General features: G+C 42.2%; 1 protein-coding gene across 5 annotated transcripts in view; it reads left to right on the top strand.

Moving 5' to 3' along the window:
* The window catches only part of LOC141101394 (interleukin-1 receptor type 1-like), a 226,197-nt gene that overhangs the window by 134,803 nt on the left and 79,152 nt on the right, over nt 1–12,242 (top strand). For 2 of the 5 annotated variants that reach the window (XM_073590453.1, XM_073590452.1), the window contains exon 3: nt 8,353–8,415. The exons of 2 other annotated variants lie outside the window; for them this stretch is intronic. In XM_073590453.1, coding sequence (XP_073446554.1) covers nt 8,398–8,415 — 18 coding nt within the window. In that variant the 5' untranslated portion in view covers nt 8,353–8,397. Of the gene's footprint in view, nt 1–8,352; nt 8,416–10,544; nt 10,855–12,242 lie in introns of those variants that run through there. One more of the 5 variants, XM_073590457.1, reaches the window with a different exon arrangement.

Consider the following 12,242-nt stretch of genomic DNA (forward strand, 5'->3'; position numbering starts at 1 on the left):
AAATCCAGAAAATCACATTGTCTGTTTTTTTTTCATTTTATTTGCATATTATGGTGGAAAATAAGTATTTGGTCAGAAACAAGCAATCAAGATTTCTGGCTCTCACAGACCTGTAACTTCTTCTTTAAGAGTCTCCTCTTTCCTCCACTCATTACCTGTAGTAATGGCACCTGTTTAAACTTGTTATCAGTATAAAAAGACACCTGTGCACACCCTCAAACAGTCTGACTCCAAACTCCACTATGGTGAAGACCAAAGAGCTGTCAAAGGACACCAGAAACAAAATTGTAGCCCTGCACCAGGCTGGGAAGACTGAATCTGCAATAGCCAACCAGCTTGGAGTGAAGAAATCAACTGTGGGAGCAATAATTAGAAAATGGAAGACATACAAGACCACTGATAATCTCCCTCGATCTGGTGCTCCACGCAAAATCCCGCTCCGTGGGGTCAGAATGATCACAAGAACGGTGAGCAAAAATCCCAGAACCACGCGGGGGGACCTAGTGAATGAACTGCAGAGAGCTGGGACCAATGTAACAAGGCCTACCATAAGTAACACACTACGCCACCATGGACTCAGATCCTGCAGTGCCAGACGTGTCCCACTGCTTAAGCCTGTACATGTCCGGGCCCGTCTGAAGTTTGCTAGAGAGCATTTGGATGATCCAGAGGAGGTTTGGGAGAATGTCCTATGGTCTGATGAAACCAAACTGGAACTGTTTTGTAGAAACACAACTTGTCGTGTTTGGAGGAAAAAGAATACTGAGTTGCATCCATCAAACACCATACCTACTGTAAAGCATGGTGGTGGAAACATCATGCTTTGGGGCTGTTTCTCTGCAAAGGGGCCAGGACGACTGATCCGGGTACATGAAAGAATGAATGGGGCCATGTATTGTGAGATTTTGAGTGCAAACCTCCTTCCATCAGCAAGGGCATTGAAGATGAAACGTGGCTGGGTCTTTCAACATGACAATGATCCAAAGCACACCGCCAGGGCAATGAAGGAGTGGCTTCGTAAGAAGCATTTCAAGGTCCTGGAGTGGCCTAGCCAGTCTCCAGATCTCAACCCTATAGAAAACCTTTGGAGGGAGTTGAAAGTCCGTGTTGCCAAGCGAAAAGCCAAAAACATCACTGCTCTAGAGGAGATCTGCATGGAGGAATGGGCCAACATACCAACAACAGTGTGTGGCAACCTTGTGAAGACTTACAGAAAACGTTTGACCTCTGTCATTGCCAACAAAGGATATATCACAAAGTATTGAGATGAAATTTTGTTTCTGACCAAATACTTATTTTCCACCATAATATGCAAATAAAATGAAAAAAAAACAGACAATGTGATTTTCTGGATTTTTTTTTCTCAGTTTGTCTCCCATAGTTGAGGTCTACCTATGATGTAAATTACAGACGCCTCTCATCTTTTTAAGTGGTGGAACTTGCACTATTGCTGACTGACTAAATACTTTTTTTCCCCACTGTATATATATGTATATATATATAGTATATATGTGTGTGTGTATAATATATATATATATATATATATATATATATATATATATATATATATATATATATATATATATATATATATATATATATATACACACATACATACAGCTCTGGCAAAAATTAAGAGACCACTGCACAATTTTATAAAAATCAGCTTCTCTACATGTCTGACAGCCATTCCATTCCAGTGTCAGTTGAATTCTCACCAGAGTACACCTCATTCTACTTAATGTGCTTCTGATTAGGTGATCACCTGAACCAAATCTTATTTAACAAAGGAAAAAACTCTGCTGTGGTGTTCACAGTTCTCTTGCAATAGGACAAGCTGGATGGCAAAACAAGTGCTAGTAATATCCCAAAAGTAATAGGAATGAAAAAAATAACTTTTAACCATGCCAAAGGAGTGGAAAAGAAAGTCTTGAATGAGGAAAAGAAGGTTTCAATTCTGGCTTTACTAGCAGAGGGATACAGTGAGCGTCATGTTGTCTCCATCCTTAAAATTTCTAAGATGGTAGTCCATTACAACAAGGTCAAGCAGCAGACATTGAGGACAACAAAGCTACAGATGGGCAGAGGGGGAAAACGACTCTCCACTGACCAGGATGACCCTCATCTTATTTGAATGTCACTCAGCAACCGCAGGATGACATCAAGTGACCTATAAAAGGAATGGCAAATGGCAGCTGGGGTGAAGTGCATGGCTAGAACATTTTGTAACAGGCTCCTAAAGACGGCTCAAGTCATGTTAAGATAGAAAAAGCCTTTCATCAATGAGAAGCAAAGGAGAGCCAGGCGGAAGTTTGCTAGAGACCATAAGGATTGGACCATAGAGGACTGGAGTAAGGTAATCTTTTCTGAAGAGTCTAATTTTCATCTTTGCCCAACACCTGGTCGTCTAATGGTTAGACGGAGACCTGGAGAGGCGTACAAGGCACAATGTCTTAAATAACACCAGCAGGTCAAACTCACATACATGGTATATCACATATGCATCTACCATACAATTATTATGGATTTAAGCTGCCTATCACCAATAACACACAGACCATACCAAAAAAACGGTGAACACAAGGCCAAGGTTAACAAAAATAAAAAATACAAATTTTTATTTAGAACAATGAGTAAAATCAGATCAACAGGTATATTGGGGAAGGGCATAGAAAAAACACACGCATAATGGTGGTACACAAGCACATGCAAAGGGACGCGCTCATCCAGATCAAATGTGCTGTCAGTTGATCAAAATAGTATTACAACATGATATTCATGTGGCAAAAAACCACCCATAATATATACCGACTAATGAGAAAATCATGGATGCAAAATCAACTGGGGTATACACCATAATGAGTCCCCCTTACTACATCCATAAAGATCCCACTCTGCCGACTGCTCACGGCCTCCCATGATCCACAGACACAGTCAAAAGTACCAAATCGCATAAAGAGTTAATTACCGGGCTATTTAGCAGTAGCAGCAGCAGGAGACGGGTCACAGCCAGGATGAGCGCGTCAGCCCCGACGTGCGTTTCGGTCCTCCTTCTTCAGGGGGCATGACTCCACTGATGACCGCCTGCCTCTTTATTCCGCCCGGTCATAGCGCGTCTGACCGCGCGACCGGAAGTAGCGGTCCCGGCTCGGAAGTGACGCGCGCCGTTTTCAAGACACCAACGACGCCGGTCAGCGTCATCCTGGGGGAGGAGCCACAAGGGACTCCACCACCGCATAGAAATGCCGAAAGCGGGCAGGCGTGGGAGGGTCGAGACAACCGCGCGCGTACAAGCCGGGAGAGCTACTCACATACACAATTTAATATATACATAGACATTTATATAAGTATAAAATCACCACCACCATGACTTATATGTGAAGAGGATAAACAACATCATCCATAAGATACCGCGGTACAATAATATGCATAAGCATATGAGAATTGGGGGAAGAGGGTAATCATAACACATGTATATACACATATAAGCCAAAAGAACAAAATATAAGTAATTCATAATAATTAAATCCATATATGTGTATCTGTCATTTCTTCTTCCCACTTGCATCGATGGACTTGAAGCTCAATTCATCATATGCTGTCAGAAAAACCGCCGATCAAATGAACATCCAATTCACATAGGCCATCATCATGACGGGAAGTTACTAAAACAAAATCAAAATTAAAATGTGGACAACACACAATGTGAGCGTTCTCACTAAAATGGAATGGTGTGCTCATAGGAATGGGGCATAGCTAATATGTTCGTTTAGTCCAGATGGATGGACAGTGCCAAGTGTCCAAATCCATCTGGACTCTAATTGGGCCAGCCTTTTAGATGTGTCCCCTCCCCGGATACCAACGTTCAACACATCAATGCCTCTCACCCTGAGAAGGCTACCATTGCAGCCGTGGAACCTCCTAAAATGACGGGGGATGGTTTTTAATGATGACGGATCCTCTGCGCACAGTGCTGCCTCAATCCCCAATACGTGCTCACGCACGCGTTTCTTAAGTTGCCTAGTGGTCATGCCCACGTAAATCAACTTACATGGGCATACCGCATAATAGATGACATTTCTACTCTCACATGTTATATATTTTTTAATTTTATATTCACGAGAGCCATCTTGGTTCGTGAATACATCAGTGCGATCCATATTGGGGCAAGCCACGCAATGTCCACAAGAGGAACTCCCACACCGCCTAGCCACCCGATCCAAAAACATACCAGGCACCATACCAGTATAGTGACTACTGACCAATGTATCGCGTAGATTCCTTGACCTCCTAGCCGCAATGGCAGCCCTCTCAGGGAGGAACCCAGACAAAACCGGGTCAGCCTTCAAAATATGCCATGATTTATCTAAAATTCTCCTCATATGTGGAAAGTGTGAATGAAAATTGGTGACAAATCTAATTTTATTTGTCCCATCCTTGGGCTTTTTCCCATATAGGAGCACATCTCTAGGCGAATGTCTGGCCCTATTAAATGCACGTTTAATCCTTCTATTGCTGTACCCATGTTCTAGCAGTCTCAATTTTAAATTATCACTCTGTCTAAGGAAATCCTCATCAGTTGAACACAATCTGCGCAATTGCAGAAATTGTCCCGTGGGGACAGATTGAATCATATGGCCAGGATGGGAAGAGTTCGCATGCAATAACATATTAGTGGAGGTCGGTTTCCTAAATATGTTGGTCTATATTTCACCCCTAGTATCTTTCTTCAGTGTGACGTCCAAAAAATTCAATCACCACAGGATCGAATTTATATGTAATAAAAATATTCAATCCATTAGTGTTAAGTGATTTCATGAAGGCATGGAGGTCGTCACTTGAACCCTGCCAGATCAGTAAAATGTCGTCGATGTACCATGTCCAGGAAAGGACACGGCACATCGGCGACGACTGATCAGGTAGGGAGAGGTCTCTCTCCCACAGCCCCAGTAACAGGTTAGAATATGCAGGGGAGAAAGACGCCCCCATAGCTGTCCCCTGGAGCTGTAGGAAGAAAGACCCCTTAAATATAAAGAAATGATGAGTTAACGTGAAAGTTAATAATTCCAAAATCAGCTCCCTGATGTCACCTGGCAAATTTGACATTTTAAGGAAAAACGATATAGCACGAATGTCGTCTTCATGCCTGATACTGGTGTATAGAGACTCAATGTCTCCAGTCACCAGTATCATATCCTCCTCCAACTGGAGTCCATCCACCCGCCTCAGCAATTCACCTGTATCCTTCAAGAAAGATGGCAACCCCTCCACAAGTGGTTGCAGTTTGGAGTCTATCCACCGATTTACATGTTCCAAATAATTACCTCTCCCTGAGATAATAGGACGACCAGGGGGTGTTTGCGCATACTTATGGACCTTGGGAAGTAAATAGAATATAGAAATAGTCGGTTCAGATACAATAAGAGCACTAGCCAACTCCTTAGATATTACACCAGCCTCATTTGCTCTATTGATGATAGTAGACAGCTGTGTGGAGTAGGCGGACAAGGGGTTAAACGTTAGTTTCTTATAACATACTTTATTATCAAGTTGCCTAAAAGCTTCACGCTCATAGAGCACTTGAGGCCAGACAACCACGTTGCCCCCCTTGTCCGCCGGCTTGAATACAACATCATCAAGGTCCTGCAGGGCGCGCAGACGTCCCCGCTCCTCTCTGGTCAAATTATCGCCATGGATATATCGTGGAATCTCAAGAAACTCCCTACTCACAATTTGTACAAACAGGTCCACATTCGGACAAGAGGATAGAGGAGGGAATTTCCTAGACCTAGGATGTATCGATGGTGGTACCTTACCTCCTTCAGGAGTGTCATGCTTGGTGGACAGTTCCTCCAAAGTCTGCAATGCTATTTGCTCTTCTTCTGTTGGAAATAATTTAGAGAGATTTCCATCAAAAAAGTATTTCTTGAAGATAAGGGACCGAGCAAAGAGATGGAGGTCTTTTACTGCCAAAAATGCGTCAAAGGGCGCAGTGGGTGAAAATGAAAGACCCTTCTCCAGAATAGCCAAATCAACATCAGTAAACACATGTGAACTCAAATTAATTACGTTATTATTATATTTGGTGACATCAGGAGACCGACCTTGTCGTCTATAAGGATGAAAGCCACGTCCTTTTTGATTACGTCTGACAATTCCTGACCTAGTGGCCATTGAAGAACCAGATATATCCGATATATCACTCGCAGAGGATATAGACGTTTGAGACGAAACACGTCCCATTCGACTTCCCTGCGGACTAGGCTTCCTCCATAAATAGACAGAATTATTCTCATAATCTCGTCAATCACGATTGATCTTATTCAATTGGGTGGTCTGTAACCGTTTAACCACTGATTCCAAAACTTTATCAGTTTCATCCTGAAAAATATTCCATTTCTCAATAGTACCAGAAGATTTAAGGTCTTCCTCCATAGTTTTAATAGATCCATCCAATTGAGAAATCAAACCACTATTATGCCCACTTAAAAGTTGCATTAAGGTCTTTGAACACTCATTGCAGGCCTCTTCACACCTGGCCACAAATTCACCATCCTCCACAGGAAATGTGGGTATAAGCCGAACCCTTAACCCTCTTGGTATAATCTTCTTGGCCAAATACCTATCCAGGAAGGTCCGGTTCCACCACAATTTAGTTCTTTTAATTACTAGTTTCTGTAATATTGATGCCTGATCATCCCATTTCACATCACCGTTCTGTTGGATGTTAGACCCATCTCCCCCTAAGGCCTGATCAATCTGAGATAGCCAGGATTTCTCCCTGGCTTGAAAATCCATGTTGGACCAGATGCCTGTGCAAAACACAGTAAAAGTTAAATAACACCAGCAGGTCAAACTCACATACATGGTATATCACATATGCATCTACCATATAATTATTATGGATTTACGCTGCCTATCACCAATAACACATAGACCATACCAAAAAAACAGTGAACACAAGGCCAAGGTTAACAAAAATAAAAAATACAAATTTTTATTTAGAACAATGAGTAAAATCAGATCAACAGGTTTATTGGGGAAGGGCATAGAAAAAACACACACATAATAGTGGTACACAAGCACATGTTAAGGGATGCGCTCATCCAGATCAAATGTGCTGTCAGTTAATCAAAATAGTATTACAACATGATATTCATGTGGCAAAAAACCACCCATAATATATACCGACTAATGAGAAAATCATGGATGCACAATCAACTGGGTTACACACCATAATCAGTCCCCCTTACTACATCCATAAAGATCCCACTCTGCTGACTGGTACGGTCTATGTGTTATTGGTGATAGGCAGCGAAAAGCCATAATAATTATATGGTAGATGCATATGTGATATACCATGTATGTGAGTTTGACCTGCTGGTGTTATTTAACTTTTACTATGTTTTGCACAGGCATCTGGTCCAACATGGATTTTCAAGCCAGGGAGAAATCCTGGCTATCTCAGATTGATCAGGCCTTTGGGGGAGATGGGTCTAACATCCAACAGAACGGTGATGTGAAATGGGATGATCAGGCATCAATGTTACAGAAACTAGTAATTAAAAGAACTAAATTGTGGTGGAACTGGACCTTCCTGGATAGGTATTTGGCCAAGAAGATTATACCAAGAGGGTTAAGGGTTCGGGTTATACCCTCATTTCCTGTGGAGGATGGTGAATTTGTGGCCAGGTGTGAAGAGGCCTGCAGTGAGTGTTCAAAGACCTTAATGCAACTTTTAAGTGGGCAGTGGGCATAATATTGGTTTGATTTCTCAATTGGATGGATCTATTAAAACTATGGAGGAAGACCTTAAATCTTCTGGTACTATTGAGAAATGGAATATTTTTCAGGATGAAACTGATAAAGTTTTGGAATCGGTAGTTAAACGGATACAGACCACCCAATTGAATAAGATCATTCGTGATTGACGAGATTATGAGAATAATTCTGTCTATTTATGGAGGAAGCCTAGTCCGCAGGGAAGTCGAATGGGACGTGTTTCGTCTCAAACGTCTATATCCACTGCGAGTGATATATCGGATATATCTGGTTCTTCAATGGCCACTAGGTCAGGAATTGTCAGACGTAATCAAAAAGGACGTGGCTTTCATCCTTATAGACGACAAGGTCGGTCTCCTGATGTCACCAAATATAATAATAAGGTAATTAATTTGAGTTCACATGTGTTTACTGATGTTGATTTGGCTATTCTGGAGAAGGGTCTTTCATTTTCACCCGCTGCGCCCTTTGACGCATTTTTGGAAGTAAAAGACCTCCATCTCTTTGCTCGGTCCCTTATCTTCAAGAAATACTTTTTTGATGGCAATCTCTCTAAATTATTTCCAACAGAAGAGCAAATAGCATTGCAGACTTTGGAGGAACTGTCCACCGAGCATGACACTCCTGAAGGAGGTAAGGTACCACCATCGATACGTCCTAGGTCTAGAAAATTCCCTCCTCTATCCTCTTGTCCGAATGTGGACCTGTTTGTACAAATTGTGAGTAGGGAGTTTCTCGAGATTCCACAATATATCCATGGCGATAATTTGACCAGAGAGGAGCGGGGACGTCTGCGCGCCCTGCAGGACCTTGATGATGTTGTTTTCAAGCCGGCGGACAAGGGGGGCAACGTGGTTGTCTGGCCTAAAGTGCTCTGAGCGTGAGGCTTTTAGGCAACTTGATAATAAAGTATGTTATAAGAAACTAACGTTTAACCCCTTGTCCGCCTACTCCACACAGCTGTCTACTATCATCAATAGAGCAAAGGAGGCTGGTGTAATATCTAAGGAGTTGGCTAGTGCTCTTATTGTATCTGAACCGACTATTTCTATATTCTATTTACTTCCCAAGGTCCATAAGTATGCGCAAACACCCCCTGGTCGTCCTATTATCTCAGGGAGAGGTAATTATTTGGAACATGTAAATCGGTGGATAGACTCCAAACTGCAACCACTTGTGGAGGGGTTGCCATCTTTCTTGAAGGATACAGGTGAATTGCTGAGGCGGGTGGATGGACTCCAGTTGGAGGAGGATATGATACTGGTGACTGGAGACATTGAGTCTCTATACACGAGTATCAGGCATGAAGATGGCATTCGTGCTATATCGTTTTTCCTTAAAATGTCAAATTTGCCAGGTGACATCAGGGAGCTGATTTTGGAATTATTAACTTTCACGTTAACTCATCATTTCTTTATATTTAAGGGGTCTTTCTTCCTACAGCTCCAGGGGACAGCTATGGGGCATTTTTCGCCCCGGCATATTCTAACCTGTTACTGGGGCTGTGGAAGAGAGACCTCTCCCTGCCTGATCAGTCGTCACCGATGTGCCGTGTCCTTTCCTGGACGCGGTACATCGACGACATTTTACTGATCTGGCAGGGTCAAGTGCCTTCATGAAATCACTTAACACTATTGGATTGAATATTTTTATTACATATAAATTCGATCCTGTGATGATTGAATTTTTGGACGTCACACTGAAGAAAGATACTAGGGGTGAAATACAGACCAACATATTTAGGAAACCGACCTCCACTAATATGTTATTGCATGTGACCTCTTCCCATCCTGGCCATATGATTCAATCTGTCCCCACGGGACAATTTCTGCAATTGCGCAGATTTTGTTCCACTGATGAGGATTTCCTTAGACAGAGTGATGATTTAAAATTGAGACTGCTAGAACGTGGGTACAGCAATAGAAGGATTAAACGTGCATTTAATAGGGCCAGACATTCGCCTAGAGATGTGCTCCTATATGGGAAAAAGCCCAAGGATGGGACAAATAAAATTAGATTTGTCACCAATTTTCATTCACACTTTCCTCATATGAGGAGAATTTTAGATAAATCATGGCATATTTTGAAGGCTGACCCGGTCTTGTCTGGGTTCCTCCCTGAGAGGGCTGCCATTGCGGCTAGGAGGTCAAGGAATCAACGCGATACATTGGTCAGTAGTCACTATACTGGTATGGTGTCTGGTATGTTTTTGGATCGGGTGGCTAGGCGGTGTGGGAATTCCTCTTGTGGACATTGCGTGGCTTGTCCCAATATGGATCGCACTGATGTATTCAAGATGGCTCTCGTGAATATAAAATTAAAAAATATATAACATGTGAGAGTAGAAATGTCATCTATTATGCGGTATGCCCATGTAATTTGATTTACGTGGGCATGATCACTAGGCAACTTAAGAAACGTGTGCGTGAGCATGTATTGGGGATTGAGGCAGCACTGTCCGCAGAGGATCGGTCATTATTAAAAACCATCCCCCGTCATTTTAGGAAGTTCCACGGCTGCAATGATAGCCTTCTCAGGGTGAGAGGCATTGATGTGTTGAATATTGGTATCCGGGGAGGGGACACATCTAAAAGGCTGGCCCAATTAGAGTCCAGATGGATTTGGACACTTGGCACTGTCCATCCATCTGGACTAAACGAACATATTAGCTATGCCCCATTCCTATGAGCACACCGTTCCGTTTTAGTGAGAATGCTCACATTGTGTGTTGTCCACATTTTAATTTTGATTTTATATTTTAGTAACTTCCCTTAATGATGATGGCCTATGTGAATTGGATGTTCATTTGATCGGCGGTTTTTCTGACAGCATATGATGAATTGAGCTTCATGTTCATCGTTGGTGTCTTGACAACGGCGTGCGTCACTTCTGGGCCGGACCGCTACTTCTGGTCACGCGGTCAGATGCGCTATGACCAGGCGGTATAAAGAGGCAGGCGGTCATCAGTGGAGTCATGCCCCCTGAAGAAGGAGGACCGAAACGCACGTCGGGGCTGACGCGCTCATCCTGGCTGTGACCCATCTCCTGCTGCTGCTACTGCTAAATAGCCCGGTAATTAACTCTTCATGCGATTTGGTACTTGTGACTATGTCTGTGGATCATGGGAGGCCGTGAGCAGTCGGCAGAGTGGGATCTTTATGGATGTAGTAAGGGGGACTGATTATGGTGTATACCCCAGTTGATTGTGCATCCATGATTTTCTCATTAGTCGGTATATATTATGGGTGGTTTTTTGCCACATGAATATTATGTTGTAATACTATTTTGATTAACTGACAGCACATTTGATCTGGATGAGTGCGTCCCTTTGCATGTGCTTGTGTACCACCATTATGTGTGTGTTTTTTCTATGCTCTTCCCCAATATACCTGTTGATCTGATTTTACTCATTGTTCTAAATAAAAATTTGTATTTTTTATTTTTGTTAACCTTGGCCTTGTGTTCACCGTTTACAAGGCACAATGTCTTACACCCACTGTGAAATTTGGTGGAGGATCAATGATGATCTGGGGATGCTTCAGCAAGGTTGGAATTGGGCAGGTTAATCTTTGCTAAGGACATATGAATCAAGCCGCATACAAGGTTATCCTGAAAAACAGTTGATTCCTTCTGCTCAGGCAATGTTCCCCAACTCTGAGGACTGGTTTTTCCAGCAGGACAATGCGCCATGCCACACAGCTAAGTCAATCAATGTGTGGATGAAGGACCACCACATCAAGACCCTGTCGTGGCCAGCACAATCTCCAGACCTGAACCCCATTGAAAACCTCTGGAATGTAATCAAGAGGAAGATGGATAGTCACAAGCCATCAAACAAAGAAGAACTGCTTAAATTTTTGTGCTAGGAGTGGCATAAGGTCATTCAAAAGCAGTGTGAAAGACTGGTGGAAAGCATGCCAAGACGCATGAAAACTGTGATTAAAAATCATGGTTATTCCACAAAGTATTGATTTCTGAACTCTTCCTGAGTTAAATCATTAGTATTGTTTCTAAATGATTATGAACTTGTTTTCTTAGCATTATTTGAGGTCTTCAAGCACTGCTTTTTTTGTTACAGTCATATGTAAAAGTTTGGGCACCCCTATTAATGTTAACCTTTTTTCTTTATAACAATTTTGGTTTTTGCAACAGCTATTTCAGTTTCATATATCTAATAACTGATGGACTCAGTTATATTTCTGGATTCAAATGAGATTTATTGTACTAACAGAAAATGTGCAATCTGCATTTAAACAAAATTTGACCAGTGCAAAAGTATGGGCACCCTTATCATTTTCTTGATTTGAACACTCCCAACTATTTTTTACTGACTTCCTGAAGCACTAAATTGGTTTTGTAACCTCATTGAGCTTTGAACTTCATAGCCAGGTGTATCAAATCATGAGAAAAGGTATTTAAGGTGGCCACTTGCAAGTAGTTCTCCTATTTGATTCTCCTAT

The sequence above is a fragment of the Dendrobates tinctorius genome, unplaced genomic scaffold (assembly GCF_039654945.1).
Source record: "Dendrobates tinctorius isolate UK_male_01 unplaced genomic scaffold, ASM3965494v1 ptg000117l, whole genome shotgun sequence".
In the NCBI taxonomy this organism is placed as follows: Eukaryota; Metazoa; Chordata; class Amphibia; order Anura; family Dendrobatidae; genus Dendrobates; species Dendrobates tinctorius.